We start from the raw sequence: 23,435 nt of genomic DNA on the forward strand, positions 1-23,435 counted from the left end.
AGGTGGCGCTAGTGATAAAGAACCTGCCTGCCAATGCTGGAGACATCAGAGACGCAAGTTAGATCCCTTGGTCAGGAAGATCCCCTGGAGGAGGGTATGGCAACCCACTCCAGTATTCTTGCCTGGAGAATCCCACGGACAGAGGAGCCTGGAGGGCTACAGTCCACAGGGTCGCACAGAGTTGGACATGACTGAGCAACTATCACTCACATTCAGCATTTAATAAAAATACGAACAGGTTTTCATTTGAGGTATAGGCACAGGGGGACCGATTTGAAAGATGATGAGACAACGAAACAAGAACGTTCAGGAGAAGAACATTAATAGTAAAAAAGAATGAGACCTTGCCACTTGTGCCAACATGGAGGGACCTAGAGAGCATTAAATCAGAGACAGACAAGTATCATACATTTCAGTTACACTTAGAACCTAAAAATATGAATAAATGAACAAACACAACAAAACAGGGTTACAGATACAGAGATTAAACAGGTGGGTGCCAGAGAAGAGGGGGTTGGAGGAGGAGAAAAATAGGTGCGGTAGATTGAAAGTGAAAGTGTTCATCGCTCAGTCAAGTCTGACTCTTTGCAACCCCAGGGACTGTAGCCCGCCAGGCTCCTCTGTCCATGGAATTCTCCAGGCAAGAATCCTGGAGTGGGTTGCCACTCCCTTCTCCAGGGGATCTTCCCGACCAAGGGCTCAAACACAGGTCTCCTGCATTGCAGGCAAATTCTTAACCCACTGAGCCATCAGGGAAGCTAGATTAAGAGGGACAAAGTTTCAGTAGCAAAATAAATATCATAGGTATGAGACATACAGCGCGGGGAATACAGTCAGTAACCATGTAGCACCTTTGCTTGGTGGCAGATCTTAAAGTAGACTGCTTGTGGCATCATTCTGAAATGTATAGAAATACTGAATCACTATGTTATATGATAGGAACTAACACAATAGGTCAATTATATTTCAAAACAAACAGATTTTAAAAAGGGATCAGATTTGTGGTTTCAGGGGCCAAGGGAACTGGATGAAGATGTCAAAGGCACAAACTTCTAGCTATAAGATAAATAAGTACTACGGATGCAAGATGCAACGTAATTATAACTAATAGCCCTGTGTGTTCAAAGTTAAGAGGTTAAATCCTAAGAGTTCTTACCAGAAAAAGACCACTTTTTTTCCATTTTTTAAATATTGTATCTATAAAAGATGATGGGTATCCACTAAATATATTGTGAGAGTCATTTCATGATGTATGTAAGTCAATTCCTTGTGCTATATACACTTAAACTTATACAGTGCTGTATGTCAATTAAATCTCAATAAAACTGAAAGAAAAAAATGGCCAGGAGAACTGTAAAAGAGAAGAGATCAGGGGAGCTAGTTCCACCAGAAACAAAGAACATGTTATTATGAAGCCTCAATAATGAAGAGGGCTGCAGTGTGCAAGCTATAAGAGCAGACAGGTCAAAGAGAACCAAAGGTCCGGAAATGGATCCAAATGCATATGAGAATTTAATTTATGATAATGGTGGTATCACAAATCATCAATGAAAAAGATGCCTGGTTCAATTTTAGGTCTGGAGACTACCAGGTAGCCACCAGGAAAAAATTAATGTTGGATCTAATGTTGCACCCCAAGATGAACTTCAACTGGATCAAAAACTTAAAATCACTAATTGGTCAAAATCTACTATTGGCTTCTGGAATGCCAGAGAAACGAAGAACAACTTCAGTGGCATTTCTGGCATTCCTGAACTTGTGTGGATCAATAACCACCTGACTGTATACAATCAGTTTGACTGGGTAATACCAGCAGGGCACGGCGCTTAGGTCTATTGTTACTTTGTGAATATTTACTTTCAACTAAAGGTAAGTACCCTAGTTGTCATCTGAGTGACAAATAGCTCTATGTGCTTTATATGCTGAAATATATAAAAGCATATCTATATACAAGAGTAAAATGCAAAAAAGCATATTTATTATAGTAAAATGATGCAATACATAATGACTGTGAAAATTGTTAATCTCACAGTTATGAGAAACTGAAAACAGGCAAGCGGAAAAATAGATTTTCAGTAAATATTCATATTAAGAGATACATCTTCTCTTCAACAGAGGAGATTAAGAAGAGGAGGCAAGAATACACAGAACTGTCCAAAAAGTGTTTTAATGACCTGGATAACCACGAAGGTGTAATCACTCACCTAGAGCCAGACATCCTGAAATGTGAAGACAAGTGGGTCTCAGGAAGCATTACTACAAAGCTAGTGGAGGTGACAGAATTTCAGCTAAGCTATTCCAAATCCTAGGAGAAGGCAATGGCACCCCACTCCAGCACTCTTGCCTGGAAAATCCCATGGACGGAAGAGGGACTGGTAGGCTGCAGTCCATGGAGTTGCACAGAGTCGGACACGACTGAGCGACTTCACTTTCACTTTTCACTTTCATGCATTGGAGAAGGAAATGGCAACCCACTCCAGTGTTCTTGCCTGGAGAATCCCAGGGACGGAGGAGCCTGTTGGGCTGCCATCTATGGGGTCGCGCAGAGTCGGACACGACTGAAGCGACTTAGCAGCAGCAGCATTCCAAATCCTAAGAGGTGATGCTGTTGAAATGCTGCACTCTATAGGTCAGCAAATTTGGAAAACTCAGCAGTGGTCCCAGTACTGGAAAAGGTTAGTTTTGATTCCAATCTCAGAGAAGGGCAATGCCAAAGAACGTTCAAACTACCGCACAACTGCACTCATTTCACATGCTAGCAAGGTAATGCTCAAAATTCTCCAGGGTAGGCTTCAACAGTACATGAACTGAGAACTTCCAGACATACAAGCTGGATTCAGAAAAGGCAGAGAAACCAGAGACCAAATTGCCAACAACTGTTCGATCACTGAGAAAGCAAGGGAATTCCAGAAAAACATCTACTTCTGCTTCATTGACTATGCTAAAGCCTTTGACTGTGTGGATCACAACAACTGTGGAAAACTCTTAAAGAGATGGGAATACCAGATCTCCTTACTTAGCTCGTGAGAAACCTGTATGCGGGTCAAGAAGCAGCAGTTAGAACCTTACATGGAACAAAGGACTGGTTCAAACTTGGGAAAGGAATAACATAAGGCTGTATATTGTCACCCTGTTTATTTAACTTATATGCAGAGTACATCATGCGAAGTACTGGGCTGGATGAATCACAAGTTGAAACCAAGACTGCTGGGAGAGATATCAACAACCTCAGATATGTAGATGATACCACTCTAATGGCAGAAAGTGAAGAGGAACTAAAGAGCCTCTAGATGACAGTGAAAAAGCTGGCTTAAAACTCAACAGTCAAAAAACTTAAGATCCTGGCATCCGGTCCTATCACTTCCTGACAAATAGAAGGGGAAAAAGTAGAAGCAGTGACAGACTTTGTTTTCTTGGACTCCAAAATCACTGTGGATGGTGAGTGCAGTCATGAAAGTAAAAGACACTTGCTCCCTGAAAGGAAAGCTATGATGAACCTAGACAGTGTATTAAAAAGCAGAGACATCACTTTGCCAACAAAGGTCCATATAATCAAAGCTATGGTTTTTCCAGCGGTCATGTATGGATGTGAGAGTTGAACCATAAAGAAAGCTAAGCGCCCAAGAATTGATGCTTTTGAACTGTGGTGTTGGAGAAGACTCCTGAGAGTCCCTTGGACTGCAAGGAGATCAAACCAGTCAATCCTAAACAAAATCAATCCTGAATATTCACTGGATGGACTCTGGTCATTTGATACGAAGAGCTGACTCATTTGAAAAGAACCTGATGCTGGGAAAGACTGAAGGCAAAAGGAGAAGAGGGCAGCTGAGGCTGAGATGGCTGGACAGCATCACTGATTCAAGGGACATGAATTTGAGCAAACTCCGGGAGACAGTGAAGGACAGGGGAGCCTTGCGTGCTACAGTCCATAGGGTGGCAAAGTGTCGGACACGAATGAGCGACTGAACAACAACAAAATTTCCTGAATCATTCAAGGTTACCCTTTCACAAGGTCACCCTCTACTCAGTTGAAAGCGTTATTTAATTTTACAGACATACAGCTGGAGGGACCAAAATAAACCAATAGTTGATGGTGCTGAGAAATTACTGTTCTTGCAGCACATGGTCAAATTTTTCACACATAACTACTAAAGATGTATAATGAAATTGTAAAGTTTTAAAGTTTTTAAAAAAAATAAAACTTCAGCATTCCAGAACTTTATTCATTCTAAAATGATGATTTGGGTCTCTACCTGTTAGGGAATTTAAATAAACAGTTTTGTTTAGGCTTCAAAGATAAAGCAGAACAGACCTCTGACCTTACTTCTAAGCTGCCTGGACACTGTCCTGACTGGCTGCCCTGAGTGCAAGAAGACGGGGGACAAATCTTGAAATTGTTGAGCCCCTGGAGGGGCCTTGGCCAATCAAGCCCCAGGCTTAGCAACACAACATTCCAAGCTTTACAAGAGAAAACAAATAGCATTAACATGAAACCAGGGCTGCAATTTGCTCACAGATTGATGCTGACATCAGTTTGTGTCCCAGGATTAAAAGCAGGAACCCCAAACTGCAATATCTGAAGTCTCACCCAGAGCAGATGCACTGCCTGGGCCCTTTACCCAACTGGGACTCTAGATGTGCTGTGTCACGAGACTTCCCAGCGCTGTATGAGTCTGATGTTGGTCAAAACCCAGCACAGTACCCTCTGCTGTGTCTATTTCTCTTTTCTTTTAATGTTAGTATATTGAAAGTAAGCTAGATAACCTCTAATAAATATTGGTATTATTTATTTGTATATAACAAGTGGCTTATTTTGTTAACAAATCTTTGAGCTTGAGACAAAAGTGAAAACTTTTGGCAAAACACTACCACATCTGATGGTAACATTCAACTATTCACCATTTATAACTTTATTGCTACTCTGTCTCAGGTATTCCTTAGGAAAAGGTGCAAGGGTTCTTTACATACTCTAATGTACTGTCTATAGATTATAAGATAAAGTCAAGCATGTATCTGCTGATATTTTTTAAGTGGACCTGTCTTTATACTTAGAAATGTCTCTTAATAGTAGGATTCCCTCGTGGCTTAGATGGTAAAGAATCTGCCTGCAATGCAGGAGACCTGCGTTCGACCTCCGGGTCGGGAAGATCCTCTGGAGAAGGAAATGACAACCCACTCCAGGATTCTTGCCTGGAGAATTCCACGGACAGAGGAGCCTGGAAGGCTACAGTCCATGGGGTCACAAAGAGTTGCACACGACTGAGTGACTATCACTCACACGCAGCTAAAGGATGAATCCAATGGATCTTCAGGAGAGAAAAAGAGAGAGAAAGGAAGGGAGAAGAATACTAGAGGAAAATAGAACTAATTGCTATATATACCTTGGATTGCAGATAAGCTTGCCTACATAGAAATCCAAGTAACTTTCAACGGTAACGCATGCAACAGACAAAGATGGAAGACAAATGAGAAACTCCCCACCGCTTTAAATTCTCATCATAGACAAATAATAAACATCTTCTGAAACTGATGAGAAAAAACAACTAGCAACCCAATCTGAAAATAGGCAAAGATAAACAGAGTTCACAGAAAAAGAAATAAAACCGTTATTAAACATATGAAAAGGAACTCAAGGTCATTCACAATCCAGAAACGTACTTATTTGTCACCTATTACACTGGCAGAAATTCAAAGCTTAAAAAAATGCTGTTAGTGAAGCTATTTGGAAAACAGAGACTCACACAGGTGTTGGGGGTGTGAACTAGTACCACGACAGAGAACAACCAGGTAAAAACTATCAAAATCACATGCATATATCCTCTGACCCAGGAATTCCACTTCTGGAAATGTACAGATATTCATCGGTGCAAGCAACGAGTATCATTCACTATAGCAACACTTATCACTGCAAAAGAATGGAAATGCACCAAATATCCATCCACAGGGGGACAGATAAATAAATTCTTATGTATCATACAATACCAGCCATACAATAAAATAGTATGTGCTTGGGAAGAAACCACCACCAACAAAGAATGCTCTGTGTCCTACTACAGAAAGACCTCCAAGATCTGTTACGTGACAAGGCAAGAAGTACAATAGTGGGTACAGAATGCTCTTTTGTGGAGAAAGAGACGGGGGAGTGGGGGGAATAATACAAATTTCTGTTTTTATTTGCTTGAATTTGAATTTAAGAAGGCTAGCCCTCTGAATGGTGTTTCTGAATCACGTGAATGCACTCTCTCTTGGTGACAGGCTGCACGATGGCTCCCAGTTCTTCACCCTCCCTCCATCCTCACCCTTGCTTCAGCCTCACTGTGGGTGGAATGTACTTTCCCAGCCCTTAATGTGGCTTGGCCGTGTGACTTGTTTTCATCAATGAGTGGAAATGGTCGTATGCCAGGGGCTTGCCAGAAATCAGAATATACTATAAAGGCCACAGTAATCAAGTCATTATGGAAAGTGGAAGTGTTAGTCACTGAGTGGCATCTGACTTTTTGCAACCCCACAGACTGTAGCCCGCCAGGCTCCTCTGTCCATGGAATTCTCCAGGCAAGATTACTGGAGAGGGTTGCTATTCCCTTCCCCAGGGGATCTTCCCAACCCTGGGATCGAACCCAGGTTTCCCACATTGCAGGCAGATTTTTTACTGTCTGAGCCACCAGGGAATCTCTAGTCATTATGGTGTTAGCAGTAATTCACAAATTGCACACTGGATCAAAAGAGAAAAGAATCTTGCATTAGATTCCAGAATATAGTCAACTCTCCACACCTGTGGGTGGCATATCCTTGGATTCAACCAACTGCAAATCCAAAAAATTAAAAAAAAAAAAAAAAAAAAAACCCAGAAAGTTCCAAAATGCAAAACTTGAATTTGCCGCTCACTGGCAACTGTTTATGGAGCTTTTGATTGATTGTATTGTGTGTATGTGCTTAAAATCGCTCAGTTCTGTCCAACTCTTTGCAACCCCATAGACTGTAGCCTGCCAGGCTCCTCTGTCCATGGGATTTTCCAGGGAGGAACATTGGAGTGGGTTGCCATTTCCTTGTTCAAGGAATCTTCCCGATCCAGGGATGAAACCTGTGTCTCCCATGTTTCCTGCAGGTAGATTCTTTACTTCTGAATCACCAGTCTTGGGTTATAGTAGGTATTATAATTAACCTAGACATAATTTAAAGTATATGGGAGGCTACACATGAGTTATATGCAAATACTATACCATTTTATTTAAGGGATTTGAGTACCCAATTCCCCCATGGATACCAAGGGACAACTGAAGGAAAGGTTCACATGTGACAGAGATGCGTTCAATTCAGTGGAAAAGAGATGAAGTGTTTAACACAAAGTACTGGCACAAGTGGCTATGTACCTAATGAAAATAAAATAGGACACAAATTTATACTAGATCCAAAAGTAAATGCCAGGTGGATTAAAAGCATAAGTTAAAACAATTAATTAAAAAATCTTTCAGACAAATTAAACAGAATACATACATAATCAAATGATCAATGGACTTCCCTGGTGGTACAATGGATAAGAATCCACCGGCCAATGAAGGGGGACACAGGTTCGATTCCTGGTCTGGGAATCTTTCGCATGTTGGGGAGCAACCAAGCCCGTGCACCGCAGCTACTGAGCCTGCGTGCCTAGAGCCCGTGCTCCACAAGAGACGCCATTGCAATGAGAAGCTTGTGCGCTGTGATGAGGAGTAGCTCCCCTCCGTCCCCCAGCCACTGGCTGCAAAGAGAGAAAGCCTGAGCACAGTGAAGACCCAGCACAGCCAAAAATAAATAAAAACAATCCAGGGGATCCCCATAGTGAAGTCTGGAAATCTAGAAGCAGTAAAAGGAGACATAATTGATGACCTAAGAAAGAAAAATATTTGTACGGAAAGTCATACCACAAAGTCAACAGATAAGTTTATTCTGCAAAATATGTTTTCAAGACAGGACAAAAGATCAGTAGCAAAAATACATAAAGAACTTTTACAAACTAACTTTTTTTTAAAAAGGTTCCACTTCTGCTAATAATAAGCTCAGTTCAGTTCAGTCGCTCAGTCGTGTCTGACTCTTTGCGACCCCATGAATCGCAGCACGCCAGGCCTCCCTGTCCATCACCAACTCCCAGAGTTCACTCAAACTCACGTCCAAGGAGTTGGTGATGCCATCCAGCCATCTCATCCTCTGTCGTCCCCTTCTCCTCCTGTCCCCAATCCCTCCCAGCATCAGGGTCTTTTCCAATGAGTCAACTCTTCGCATGATAAGGTAGCTTGTATCAAACCGAATATCCTAGAGATTACAACTACAAACTCTGGGTAAAAGAAGCAAAACTGACCTGACAGCCCTGGCAAAAGCTGGAAGGAAGCCAACATGTGGAAGGAACAGCAGTGACTGAGTCCTGTATCTTTACAAGCTTTGAGTCTATGGCTTGGGTGATAAAAATCTACCACCTTGGGGGAGTCCCCACTTCTGCATTCCCCCATCTCTGACTGACCCAAACCATGCAGACACGAAGCAGCCTGATTAAAAGAATAAGATTTCAGCTACTTCCCAACAAGGGGAGACAGAGTTTGGAGTGTGAGTTCAGCACGCTTAATAAACAAACAAACAAAAACATACCAGAATCCATAGCTTCTGTAACACATCATTCATAATGTCCAGAATGTAATCCAAAATGACGAGACAAATGAAGAGCAAGAAAATGTGACCCAAAACTCAAGAGAAAAGGTGATTACAGGAAATCAACCCTGAGGTAACCCAGATGTTATAATTAGCAGAAAAGGATCTTAAAGAAGCTATTGTAACTATGCTCAATAATAGAGGAATAGGAAATTTTAGATCTGAAGATAACGTACCTAAAATAAAACAGTACTGGAACTGACTTCCCACCAGAACTCGAGGAGGGAAGAAGGAGTCAGTGGACATGAAACTAGATCAATAGAAATGATCGAATTTGAGGAACCAAGAAAAATAAAATTAGGAAAAGATATGAACAGAGTGTCAGAGACCTGCGTGACAATATCAAAAGGACCAAGGTGTGTGTAGCTGGTGTTCCAGAAGGACAGGAGAGAAAGAAAGGGGCAGCAAAAACACTTGAGGAAATAATGACCAAAGTTAAACTTGGCAAAAGATAAATTTACAGACCAAAGAAGCCCAGCAACCCCCTATCAGGATAAACACATACAAAATCTAGGAACATCACAATCAAACTGCTAAAAACCGAAAATAAAGTGAAACTCTTGAGAGCAGCCAGAGAAAAACACTAGATTATATACAGGGGAGTGACTATTTGGGTTACCACTAGCTTCTAACCCCCAGTAAGGAGTTCAGAAGGCACCAGAAGACACATCTTTAATGTGCTGAAAGAAAAGAAAAGAAAAACAAAACCCTGGCAACCTGAATTCCATACCCAGTGGAAATTTCCTTTAAGAATGAAGGCAAAAGAAAGACATTTTCAGAAAAACTAAAGAGAGAATTCACCATCAGCAGACCTGCACCACAAGAAACCCTAAAGGAAGTTCTTCAAGCTGAAGGCAAATGATAACTAGAGGGAAACTTCAGGAAGCAATGAACCAGAAACCAGAAACATGTGGGTAAATAGAAAAGGCTATCTTTTTAACCTCTTACTTTCATGCATTAAAGCTACAGCATAAAGTTTGAGGACAGTAAGTGAAACTCTAAGGTTTCGAGACTGTTACATTTGGTACACGGTTAACTAAGTAGACTGAAAAGTTGCACATTCAGTTCAGTTTGGACTGAAAAATTGTCTAAACTGATGGAATTGTACACACCTGATGATCGGTGCATATTGCTGTAATTTACATCTAAATTTTTTAAAATGCTTTCTTAAAAAAAAAGCACCTGGCTCACAGCAGTTATTCAATTACTATTATTTATTATTGTTAGTAGCCTGCTAAACTATAGAACATTGGTTTCAGAAATATTGTCTTCTTATCACTGAAAACAACGCAGATGTCCATCAACAGATGAATGGATAAAGACGTGGTACATACGTACAATGGAATATTACTCAGCCATAAAAAAGAACGAATTTGAGTCAGTTCTAATGAGGTGGATGAACCTAGAGCCTCTTATACAGAGTGAAGTAAGTCAGAAAGAGAAAAACAAATATTGCATATTAATGCCTACATATGGAATCTAGAAAAATGGTATTGATGAAGCTATTTGCAGGGAAGGAATGGAGACGCAGATGTAGAGAATGGACTTGTGCACACAGTCGGGGAGGGAGAGAGTGAGATGGATGGAGAAAGGGGCATCAACACATATACGCCCTCAGGCTTAAGATGGACAGCTGGTGAGAAGTCGCTATATAACTCAGGGAGCCCAGCCTGGAGCTCTGTGATGACCTAGACGGGTGGGATGGGGCGAGGGGAGAGAGGGGAGATATATATATATATATATATATATATATATATATATATATATATATATATAATTATGGCTGATTAGAGTGATTGTGTGGCAGAAACCAGCACAATATTGTAAAGGTTAAAAAACAAAGAAAGAAATACCATCTTATCTCAGGGCCAACTGAGCACATGCTTGTCCTTCCGCCCAGAATGTTCTCACCCTGTACTCTTCCCCTGGATAATGCTGAGGCATCCCTCGGTCTTGGCCTAAATGGCATTTCCTTTGAGAAGCCTGGCCCAGCATCCTCCCAGCAACGGACAAATGAATATCTCAGATCATATGCCCCCACAGCACCCTGGACATGCAGCACTTCCTGCTTGTTGTCCATTTCTCATGAGGCTGTAGAGCCCAAGGGCCCTGGCTCTGCTCTCTGCTGAATCCCCTACCCTCAACACAGTGCCCAGTACCCAGAGACAAAAGGATCCCAGACCTCCTTTCTCCTTCCCCACATACCGTTTGGCTCTTTCCAGGTCATCGTTGGCTTGCTCCAGCTCTCTGATGTACTTCTGCAGTTTATCTTTTATGGCTTTCGTCTGGGCAAGGTCATCCTCTAAGGCTGAGATCTGCCGGTAGCCTTCAGAATGCTGTGTTTTAAACTTCTCCTGAAGGACAGAATCGCCACTGAGTGAATGACTTAAGATTCCCAACAAGGATGTTTATTTCCATTCCCTGTCATCTCCTTAGGACGCTGAAGGTCAATCCTGGGACGTACTCTCTCCCATTGCGGTGCACGTGTGTGGTTCCTAGCCATTAAGCATCCGTTCCTCCCCTCTGCATAGCCTGCCGGCACCCCAGTTTCTTGAGGACCTCTTGCAGCCTCCACCATGGCCAGGGGACAAGCCTAAGCTCAGTCATGAGAACCTTCTATCCATAGACATGTGCTCTTGAGCAAGTGAGGGATGATGGGGGGAGCCAGGGGCCGTCAAGTTGTCCAGTTCCGAGTGCTTCCTGAGCATCTGTCTGTACCTGGCCCCCTCCCACAATGGTCCTCACCACCTCTGGTGTCCAGAAGCCCCCAACCATCTTAAGCAGTCATTCTGTGCAAGGTGTCCACAGCCTCTGAGCTTGACCTGCAAGGGCCATACTGACGCACTTCAGTGACATCCCTGGGTTACAGGGACAAGGGCAGGAATCACAGTGACTTTGGTGCTCGTGCCTCACAGTCAGAGCGGGACATCGCTGACTCAGTTCAACGACTGTTCTGACTTTGTGACCCAGGATGCCCTCCCTGTGGCATGGGGTATTTAGAAGGAACTTGGGCACCTCTGGGGAGGGAGGGAGAGAAGGGGAGGCAGGGGAAGGAAGGAGGGAGGGAAGAGAAGAAGGAAAAAACCATAACTGTTGTTTCCACCAGAAGAAGCTTAGTGTGACCTGGCCAGTGCTTCCCGAGGCAAGGAACAGCCCAGATGAGGTCTCAAGAATCTGTTGCCCCGCGGTGACAGCAGCTAATGTATACTGTGGGCTTCCCCGGTGGCTCAGTGGTAAAGAATCCATACCAAGCAGGAGGTGGGGGTTCGATCCCTGGGTCAGGAAGATCCCCTGGAGCAGGAAATGGCAACCCACTCCTGTATTATCGCCTGGAGAATTTCATGGACAGAGGAGCCTGGTGGGCTACAGCCCATGGAGTCTCAGTAACTAAACGACAAGAGCATTTACCGCAGGCTACTCTGCCCGAGCCTCTGGGCTCAGGACACCCCTCCCGCTGCCTGACTGAACGCCATTTCGGAGGTGTGAGAATGGAGGCTCAGGCCCATCGTCAGCCCAGAGTCAACCAGGAGCAAACAACTGAGCCAAAACCCATCCTGGGCGACCCGGGCTCGTGCTCGCGAACAACGACGCTCAACAGCCCTGGACCACTTCCGCCTAGGTTCACAGAGGAACTGATCACACGCGTGTGCATACACACTCACACACTCCCATTCTCTCCCTGTCTGGCTCTGCTTTCAAATTATTTTCTGTCACCCAACAATCTCACCACCTTTCCCTCATCCACAAACAGGAACGAAGACACTCCCTTCCCCCAGGAAGTCTAATGTGAAAGTGAAAAAAAAAAGCCCACTCCTCTTCTTTCCTCAGCCCAGTACACAAAGCTGTTGCTAGAAACAGTCTGGAGGCTCTGGGGAGGGTGAGGTAATGGCGCCCGGGGCCAGAAAGGCGTGGCCAGAGCCATCCCGAGAAAAGGGCCTCAGGATGGATGGTCACAGGGCCGGGGCCTCGCATCCTCACGCCACTCAGTCCCTCAGATACTCCACTTCCTGGCTGTGAGCACAGGAAGCGTCTCAGCTAAGACAAGCAGGGGCCGAGCGGGCCCAGGCTCGGGCGAATTTCCAGGTGTGGCTCGGATCGCTCCCACCCTTGGCCTGGGTGCACCCCCAAAAAGAAGAAAACAGGAGGGTACAGGACCCCAGACCATTAACCTAAATTCCTGCGTGGGTTCCCAGAGGACGCGGTGAACGGGCTTGTCCACCAGCACAGAGATTCAAATGATGTCCTTTGAACTTGGGGACATGAAAAAGCTGTTGGGCTTTCATCTGGGGCTAATTATAATAAACTGTCAGCTGATGGAGGCATCAATAGATGCTCTGTTGGATCCCTTACAAGCTTTTTTATTCATCTGGTGATGAATAAGCCAGTTGTCAAGGAGTCCGACTTAGTTGAAAACTTTTCTCTTAGGTGACAGAAATATGTGCCGGGGGCCATTCTTCACTCTGAGGTCGTCCCCTTCCTCACCCTGTAGCTCCTAAACCTCACAGAGAAGTCTTCTGCCAGTTCAAGTGCTTGGTCTGGAAGTGCCTAATTACTTAGCACATGCGTATTTATCAGCATCTGTGCAGGTCCTCCTACCCTCTCCAAACCATGGTTCAAACCACCAGTCTTCCGACCCTGAGCCCCCTTCCGTGTAAAAGCTGTCATGGTTCCCCAGTGCCTAGGGCAGCAGTCAGCCTGTTAACAGAGTGAGTGACGTGGGCCAGGTGTAACCCACAAAAGACACTCAGCCCCTGACGTCAGAGCTGATGGGGGGACAGTAGCTGGGACGGGGTGACCTTGCTCTAACCAACCTGCCTTTTGCAGGTATGGACGAAGGCCAGGCTGGGGTGGCAGGAGCCACCAGAGGACGATCAAAGGAAACCGGAAATCCAAGGTCTTACAAAAAACCTCACAATTCTGAATGCAGATATTAAATATTTTTGTAAAAGACCGCTAAAGAGATAAATGTTACTATCAAAAGAATGAACCATAACCCTCACCTCTAGTTAACAGCCTACTGCAATATTTACAGAGAAGCATACAGAAGTTGGTGATTCACTTTGAAATGCACTGGGAAGACAGGCTGATGGATGGACAGATAACAAAGAGCAAGTGTGGCAGAGGTCATTGGCAGAGCCCAGGTGGTGGATATACAGGTGTTCGCTGGGAAAGTCTTTCAACCCGACCGTGTGCTTGAAAGCTTTCATGATAAAATGTTGAGTGAAAATCACCAAAGGCTTAAGCAAACAACATCTACGGGCCAGACTGACCTGTGTGGATGGCCAGTCGGGGCTCTGTGGTCTACACCATTAAAGCTCAGAGTCCACCGTTCAGCTTCCAAAGTCTGTGGGGTCTTCCCTGTGCTACTCCTCATCCCTCAGTCCCCAATCCATCTGCTCGCCCCACTTTCTCCTGTGTGCTAGGAAACCCAGGTTCCCAAGGTCCACTTGACGCTCATTCTTGCCTGTGTCTGAGCATCTTTTCACTAAATGCTTCTGGCCGTCAGGTTTGTCTCCCCCACGAGGCTTCCAGGGGCAAAGGGCACACCTCTTTCCTGTGCGTCACACCTAGCCCTGGGCTCACACTGCGGAACCTTGGTTCTTTCCCCCCGGTGGCTCATCAAAATAAATATGAGCAGCTCTGTTTAAAAAAAAAAAAAGAAATTAAGAAAGAAAAAAAAAGACACGCAGGTCTGCTGAGGCCCCACCCAGACTTCCTGAGAACGAAACTCTCAGGGCGGGGTGGGGCCAGCCCTGTCTGAGGTTTACAAAGCTGGCCAGGTGACCCTGCCTGGCAGTGATAGCCCAGAGCCGTCTCTAAGGCCAATGTAACACTTCGTGATCGCCTGCTAACCCATACAGAGTGTCCAGTCTCTACCCCTCAGAGCAGTGGTTCTCCAGGTACTCAGCAATGACCGCAGATACCTCTGTGGTCACCACCTGGGGCAGGGGGTACTACTGGCATCCAGTGGGTGCAGACCAGGGATGCCGTTGAACACCCCGCAACGTAAAACTCAGCCTGACAACAAAGAGTTGTGTGGCTTCAAATGTCAACAGAGGCTGAGGAGCCTGAGTTCTGTCCAACAGAACTTTCCATAATCATGGAGACGTTCTACAGCCTCTGTGTTCACACTGACGCCCACTAGAGATGTGTGGCTACAGGAGCTACCATTCTGGACAGCATAACCCTGGGCCTTATAACAATCAGCAATTCCAGCCATGATCCATACTCTAGAAAAGTCTACCTTCCACATGTGCTCTGGGATTGCTAAACATGGCCATGGGACACGTGTGAGACCTGTCTCTTTAGTTCAGTCGCCCAGTCGTGTCTGACTCTTTGTGACCCTGTGGACTACAGCACGCCAGGCCTCCCTGTCCATCACCAACTCCCGGAGTTCACTCAAACTCAAGTCCATGGGAGTCAGTGATGCCATCCAGCCATCTCATCCTCTGTCTCTTACAGGGGCACTGGGAGCTCAAGTGCCCCACATGCCCGCAGTTCTAGGGGTGGGAGGGGGCCACACCCACAGGCTCCCTTCTCTGGTCACGGGTGCTGGACACCCACCCACACACCTGGGTGTGTCTCCGCTCGCCCCCTCACCTTGATGGTCTCCAGCTCCATGCGAAGGTGGTTGTTTTCCATCAGCAGGTCCCTGTTTTTGCTCTCAGTTTGTTGCAGCTGTGTCTCCAGTTCCGCCTCGTATTCCCGGCTTTCCTCCTGGAATTCCCGGAGCTCCTCTTGGGTGTTCTCTGCCCTGCGGGATTCCCAGATGTCAGCTCATCACTGAGCGCTTATGCGTTGCTGAGTGTTAGACATGGATCTGCTCTTTATTCAACTGCCTTTTGAGGCAGGAACTGTCATTACCCTCATTATACAGATGATGAGGTCATCTGTCTCAAGGTCCTCCCAGGAGGCGCTAGTGGTAAAGAACCTACCTGCCAATGCAGGAGACTTAAGAACCTAAGGTTCGATCCCTGAGTCAGGAAGATCCGCTGGAGGAGGGCATGACAAGCCACTCCAGTATTCTTAACTGGAGAATCTCATGGACAGAGGAGCCTGGTGGGCCACATTCCACAGGGTCACAGAGTCGGACACGACTGAAGCAACTGAGCACACACACGCACATCTCAAGGTCAAACAAGTCAGAAACAGGGCGTGGAGCTGCCCCCAGGTGTGCCCGACTCCACAGCCCTTTCTTAACCAATGCACCGTCCAGTCATTCATTCAACGTGTAGTTTCTGGAACCCAATGTATAGTAAATATACTTCAGACTGTATACTCTCTGCAGAGTTATTTACAAGCAGAAACTGGACATAATACAAAGGTTCACTTACCATACCACTATCTAGGGTCCCTGCTCCATATCCCAAATACCCAATTCTGGCTTCTCAACCCTTAAAATTCAAGGCTTTTTTTTTTTTTAACAAGCCCTTCCCTGGTGGCTCAGACGGTAAAGCGTCTGCCTGCAAAGCAGGAGACCTCGGTTCAATCCCTGGGTCAGGAAGATTCCCCTGGAGAAGGAAATGGCAACCTACTCCAGTATCCTTGCCTGGAAAATCCCATGGATGAAGGAGCCTGATAGGCTACAGTCCATGGGGTCGCAAAGAGTCGGACAAGACTGAGCGACTTCACTTTCACTTTAAATCAAACTAAGAATAAAGACATCAGAGGAGCCTCAGAGGAGCTGGAATAAGACCTGCCTGAGCAGATTACAAGAATCCATGAGAAACAAGGAAAGAAACAATGTTACGCACACACCCACAGCTCCCAGATAGGGACATGGAAACACTGGTTTCAAACTAAAAAACTTGTAACAACCTAGACAGCTAGCTGCAGGGAGAAGTTCTCTCCCACACACCTGAGGGCTGACCAGATAAGGCATCTGAGAGTTGATAAAACACTGCCACAATTTGATACTCTCTAAAAATGTGTTAACTTCAAATCATATTCATTCCCAAGCTGTCACACCCTATTAATAGAGTGGTACAGATCATTGGGATATGCCAATACCTAAGATAAAAAAAGTCTGAATGTTAAGTTTTTCATAGCTTACTTATCTTGAATAGTATAACTTTGGAGGAACTAAGGTGTTTGGCAGTGGAAAGAATCAGAACATGAGAAATTCCTTAAAAATTTATTGACCTAAATAATTTTGCCTGTTACAAAATAGCAACAATAAAAAGACAATAAAAAGAAACTGTTTACACTTAAACAAAAAACAGAAACAAAGAAACAGACAAACAAAAAACTCTGCCAGAAAATAAGCTTGGGAGTGGCACAGCCTTTTGCTTAGGACCCTCTAGGCTCTGGGGTTCAAATCCCAGCTCTGCTGCCCCTGCCCCCCCCCAACCCCACCCCGGCTGTGTGCCCTTAGACAAGTTACTTGCTGTCACTGAGGTTCAGTCCCCCATTTGTAAAATGGGGTGAGAATGGTTTCTCCACGGGCCACCATGGAGATTTAATTGAGATGATGTATGTTCAGTTCTTCACAGGGCTTGGCACACAGAAGGCCCAAAGTAAATGTTCGCTGCCATCACTGTGAGGCAGGTGAACTTGGGAGAACTGACCTCTGCTTGTAGGTCATAGCCAGGTCTTTCCAATAGTTGGCCTCTTCCTCCTCGGAGCTGAAGGTTTTGCCCGAGTCCGCCATTGTGGAAATGGGGGGAAGAGTTCACTCCTCTTGGTGCATAATGTCTAGGAGAGAAAGTTTTAAAGCTATTACCCACATCTAGTTAAACAGCTGATCTTTAATAGAGTGGGGGGGAAATTCCTGAACTTTATGTTGGATTAATTGCGGCAAAAAAAAAAAATTGCCAAAAAATTAAAAACTAAACCTAGACAAACTACAGTTCATTATTTACATTACATTCATTACATTATATTACAATATGTTACATTCCAAGGATGGATACATATACCAGGATTTGCTGATTTTATTACATTGGAGGGAAGGGGAAAGCAGGGCAGCTTAGGGGTTCTAACTTAGACAACCCGGTGCTTCCACCATCTCCATCATCACAGAAGGAGAATGTCAGAAGGGAAGGCTGCAGGGTGAGGGGATACTTGACACCAGCTTCGGACACTTTTAGTTGGATTTGCCTGTGATCCATCAAGATGTAACACCGGATCTGAAACTCGGGGTAAAGTCCGGGCTAACAACACAAATTTAAGAGTCATGAGTTTGGAGCTGGTTCTTCCCTTTTTCTTGTGACTGAACCATCGAAGAATCAACTGAGGATTATTTATGGAACTCTGAGGCGTGCCAGTATCTGAAAGCTGAGCAAAGAAAGAAACGGTGATGGAAGGAGACAGGAGAAACAAGTGAGAGAGATGAGAACCAGAAAAGTGACTATACTGGAGGAGACAGTTTCAAGGGGAAAATGGGGAATGAATGTTCCATGGTATCTGAGATGCGAGAGAGAGGCTAGTAAGATGAGCTCTGGAAAATATCCACCCACGAGACTTGGTGAAATGTTGGTCACTGGTGATGTAAGCAAGAATGGTTTCAACACCAGGAGGAGGGATAGAGGGGGTGGAGGAGTGACTGGGAGGTGAGGAAGAGGAAGTAGACAGGATCTTGGAGAACTGGGTGTGAGAAGAAAGGAGACAAATTAGACAGAGTCCCTTGGACAGCAAGGAGATCAAATCAGTCAATCCTAAAGGAAATCAACCGCGAATATTCACTGGAATGACTGAAGCTGAAGCTCCAATACTTTGGCCACCTGATGCGAAGAGCCGACTCATTGGAAAAGACCCTGATGCTGGGAAAGACTGAAGGCAGGAGGAGAAGGAGGCAGGCAGCAGAGGATGAGGTGGCTGGATGGCATCACTGACTCAATGGACATGAGTTTGGGCAAACTCTGGGAGATAGTAAAGGACAGAGAAGCCTGGCGTGATACAGTCCATGGAGTCACAAACAGCTGAACTCGACTTTAGCGACTGAACAACAGAGGGTAGTGGTGACAGGCTCTGAGGATGCTGAGCTATCCAGGACAGAGGTCAGGAACAGATTCCTATTAACAGTTCTCAGTCCTCGGACTCCTTGCTGATAGCGTTTCTCAATGTTAATAGCTTATTTTCTCAATTTGTTTAAGACTCTGAGTTTGTCAAAAGGTTATTAGGAATTCAAATGAGATTGCTCCAAAGTCCCTTCTTCCCTTCAAGATAGCTCACAGTTCTGTCTTTGGGGAAAAAAGAAGGAACACAACCCCCAACTCTGCAAGACATAACTAACAAGCCGAATATCTAGGTAAAAAATACAAATCATTCCGCTAAATAAGTCAGTTTTGACATGGACACGATCACCAACCAAGTGGGTCCCTGGTAGAAACTGAACAACGATACCTACATCTGAGTAAAGCACTTACTGACAACTCTACATCTGTTAGGACCTGTCTTCACATCTCTCCCTTCAAATTTCTCACCCTTCCCTGATTCAGAAAAAACATGCCATGTCCCCACCCACTCCCTTCTGGGGAACAGAGTTTCTCTGAAAGCTTGATCAAAGCAGAGAAGCTAGAGGGAGTAGAAAGTTAACTTGATTTTATCCCTCAGTCCGGCATCCCTTCTTCCATCTTTTTGTAATAGCACCCCAATGTTCTCTTGGAGGAACCAACTCTACACTCTTTCCATGGGGCTCAGGTGGACTTGTCATCAGCCACTGTACCTAGGAGATGGCATGTGACTACTCACGCCTCCAGCGTCAGTTACAGGCTCAGAGGTGCACCTATCCCAAAGCTGAGCCCAGCGACAAGGGTGGGTCTAACCCAAGTTGAACCAGTGACAAGGATCAGCCTAACTCAAGTTAAGCCAATGACTGGATCAGAGGTGGGCCTAACCCAAGCTGAGCCAATGATTGGCTCAGGGGTAGACCTAACCCAAGCTGAGACAGTAAGCATCCAGGCCCAGGCCTTTCAAAGAGCTATCAAGAAAGAAACTCTCTGAAGGTGTAACTAACCTTACTATAATGATAATTTCACAATATATACATGTCTCAAACCACCGTGTGCTACACCTTAAACTTATACCATGTGATATGTCAATTATATCTCTGTAAAGCCGGGATCCGAGGCGGGGTGGAGTGGAGAAGAAACTCTCTTTCCATCAGGGTTTGTGGCGGTCATCTCTCTACCACAAGGGAGAAGGCTGCCTGAGAATGAAGCCAAAACAAGAAAGCAGGGCCAAGAGGTGGACACCTGGGTCCAGTCATCCCTGACTGAAGGTGAGGAGGGGTCATCAACTTCCTTTCTTGGCTGGACCAGTTAGGCCTGGATTTCTGCTACCAGAGAGGCCTAATGAATGTTGGAGTGAACGATCTTGTTTGCTGAAAGTAGAAAGGATAAGAGCACCTAGAGTGTAGATAATAGTAATTACCACGGTGACAGGCAAGGGCAAACCTAATTCTGGTAATCCCTGCTCAAGCCACAAGCTCTAATGAGCCCAGAGCTCATCTAGCATGAGGTCACCAGACAAATGTCTACCGTGTTCAGAGCCCAGAGCCCTCGCAATCGTGACTGAGTGCCGTGTGGCCATCGATGACTGTGTGGACAGTCTCAACCTCACGGCATCGGGGAACTCTGCATACAGGAGGGTGAGAAAGTCAGGAACCAGGAACAATGAATGTACACTGACTTTTCCTGCTGCTTGGAAAAAGCTCATGTTCAAGTTCATCATCATGAGTCCCCGCCTACTTCTCTAAACATTTCCTACAGCCCTGCCCCTCACCTGCTTATGCTGTAGTCCCACTGCCTTCTTTCTGTTCCTTGAACATACCAAGCGTGCTCCCACCTCAGGGCCTTTGCACTGGCTGTTCTCTCTGCCTGGAATGCTCCTCTTTCAGATCTCTGCCCGCAGAGTCCCTTCTTGCCATTCAGACCTCAGCTGAACCGTCTTCCCTAGAGAGACCTTCTCTGAAGATCCCACCAAATACCTCCTCCAGCCCTTCACTGCCACATTAATCCCTGCTTCATTTTATTTCATCACTTTATGAGTTGTGTTTCTGTTTTATCTGAAAAAGTTGGCTTAAAACTCAACATTCAGAAAATGCAGATCATGGCATCAGGTCCCATCACTTCATGGAAAATAGAAGGGAAACAATGGAAACAATGACAGACTTTATTTTCTTGGGCTCCAAAATCACTGCAGATGGTGACTGCAGACATGAAATTAAAAGACGCTTCTTGGAAGAAAAGCTATGACAAACCTAGACAGCATATTAAAAAGCAGAAACATTACTTTGCCAACAAAGGTCCATCTAGTCAAAGCTATGGTTTTTCCAATAGTCACATACATATGTGAGAGTTGGACTATAAAGAAGGCTGAGCGCCAAAGAATTGATGTTTTTCAACTGTGGTGTTGGAGAGGAGTCCCTTGGACTGCAAGGAGATCAAACCGGTCAATCCTAAAGGAAATCAGTCCTGAATATTCATTGGAAGGACTGATGCTGAAGCTCCAATATTTTGGCCACCTGATGCAAAGAGCTGACTCATTAGGAAAGACCCTGATGCTGGGAAAGACTGAAGGCAGGAGAAGAAGGGGACGACAGAGGATGAGATGGTCGGATGGCACTACCGACTCAATGGACGTAAGTTTGAAAAAGCTCCAGGAGATGGTGAAGGACAGGGAAGCCTGGCATACCACAGTTCGTGGGGTTTGCAAAGAGTTGGACACAACTGAGCAACTGAACAGCAACAACTGGAATATCAGTTTTGAACACAGGGATCCTCACCATCATTTTTTTTCCCCCTAAATTCCCAATGCCATGAACAGTGTCTGGCATATAACAGGCATTCAATAAATGCTTGTGGAAGGAAAGAACACAGGGGAACATAAAGATTGACCACTCACTGGAAGGGGATGTGAGATTAAGGAAAAGAAGCAAGAGACCCTCTGAAGGCTAGTTTTTATAAATCCCTAGGATACTTAATGTGTATCTGCATGCTCAGTCACTCAGTCATGTCTGACTCTTTGCAACCCCATGGACTATGGCCCCACCAGGCTCCTCTGTGATTCTCCAGTCAAGAAGACTGAGTGGTTTCCCAGTTCCTTCTCCAGGAGATCTTCCTGACCCAGTGATCGATTCTGTCTCCTGTGTCTTCTGTAACAGCAGGCAGATTCTTTACCACTATGCCACCTGGGCAGCCACCATACACACCTGATCTTAGCCAAATGGCCGAGAAAGGGACTTAATAGGATGGGGAAAAACCTTTCTCGCTCAGCACCCGAGTGGCATCTCATTGATGGCAAGGGGCTGAAGGACAGGATGTCATGTTGGAAACTACCCACTTCCCAGGTTTTCATGATAAGGAATATTCAGAACAGTTACTGGAGTTTTAGTAACCTTCATCCTGCAGCCTTACCAAAGATGAGTTTCAGAAAAGGGTACTGTTATCATGGCCAGTGAGGCTTAGAATTTAAGCCTCAGTAAATAAATGAAACTGAGCTTTTTTAGGAGGTGCTTCCACTGTGGCTCTAATTACAACCCCTGCACTTTAAAAACACCCCTTAGGGAAGAAGAAGACGATGCTCAAGGCTAAGAGGAAAGAAATAACAGCTCAACTTCACTCTCTTATGAAAGACCACACTTAAAAACCTAAACCTTTCCTTTTTTCCACTTGAAAATATCTCGGAAAAGTTCTAAAGTGCATTCTTGTCTGCCACAGACAGCAGGCAGGATGACTGGCAAAGGTTCCCCTTTCCCAGCATTACAAGTTTATCATCACCTTCTGTTTGTGGAGTGCTAGGCATTTAATATGTCATTTCCAAACAACTGGATCCTTTCTGTTTACCTCGAAGATGCTGGAGAGAGATAGAGAGAGACAGCGTGTGTGTGTGTGTGTGTGTGTGTGTGTGTGTGTGTGTGTGTGCACGTGCTAAGTCACTTCAGTTGTGTCTAACTCTTTCTGATCCTATGGACTGTAGCCCACCAGGCTCCTCTGTTCCATGGGATTCTCCAGGCAAGAATACTGGAGTGGGTTGCCATGCCCTCCTCCAGGGCCTCTTCCTGACCCAGGGATTGCTAAGGCAGTCACTGGGCTTCTTGGGAAGCTGGAGCAGAAACATTACCTGTCTTGGCCATCCCCATAGATGCAAAGGAGTAAGAGAGGCAAACCAGACCCAAGCGCAAGGGAGACTTTGAATTCAAATTCAAGGTCTCTTTGGGGTTGCCGATAGACTGCATAAAAGTCAGATTCAGTTTTTGGGCCAAGCGGTCTTTTAAAAGGCACTGTGACAGACAGGTGTCAGTGCGTAGTCATAGCATCCACACCGTTATACACACTATCTTCAAGCTGGATACTGCATGCATTTATTGCATCTGTGTCAAGGGATTGAGCTTGCTAACTTGCATTCTCAATATACCATCCTGCTGCATCCTGTCCCAGCAGCTCTGTGGGCAAACCTGCTGGGCACCTCCAGTGTATGTGCTACAACACACAAGCACAAACTGGGATCTAGTGGTCCCAGAGGTATTTATTTTCTGTTTTGGATAACTTAGATCTATTACTCTTGCAAAAGCGTTTCAGCAAGCTTTTTTTTTGGCATGTTTTCCATGATCACACTTATTAGGAAAGTCTGAAAACACACTTGAGATACACACCTTTGATTTCAAAACTCTAGAAAAGACAAAGCAGTCTTTCTCAGCTCTCCTCTGAGTGAAGAAAGCCAGCACAGCTGGTTAGGGGCAATCCACACCTGCAAACCATCAGGGATTAACTTCTCCACCCCAACCACACTCCTTCCCAATCAAAACACAGGGG

At 45.1% G+C, this 23,435-nt stretch overlaps 1 protein-coding gene across 4 annotated transcripts in view; it reads right to left on the minus strand.

Moving 5' to 3' along the window:
• NDE1 (nudE neurodevelopment protein 1) overlaps nucleotides 1-23,435 on the minus strand; it is a 38,886-nt gene that overhangs the window by 9,004 nt on the left and 6,447 nt on the right. For all 4 annotated transcript variants that reach the window (XM_027527201.1, XM_027527200.1, XM_027527203.1 and 1 more), the window contains exons 2-4: nucleotides 17,247-17,373; nucleotides 15,280-15,433; nucleotides 10,885-11,033 (exon numbers count right to left, since the gene is read on the minus strand). In XM_027527201.1, coding sequence (XP_027383002.1) covers nucleotides 10,885-11,033; nucleotides 15,280-15,433; nucleotides 17,247-17,329 — 386 coding nt within the window. In that variant the 5' untranslated portion in view covers nucleotides 17,330-17,373. The remainder of the gene's footprint in view (nucleotides 1-10,884; nucleotides 11,034-15,279; nucleotides 15,434-17,246; nucleotides 17,374-23,435) is intronic.

Source organism: Bos indicus x Bos taurus, chromosome 25 (genome assembly GCF_003369695.1).
Source record: "Bos indicus x Bos taurus breed Angus x Brahman F1 hybrid chromosome 25, Bos_hybrid_MaternalHap_v2.0, whole genome shotgun sequence".
NCBI lineage: Eukaryota > Metazoa > Chordata > Mammalia > Artiodactyla > Bovidae > Bos > Bos indicus x Bos taurus.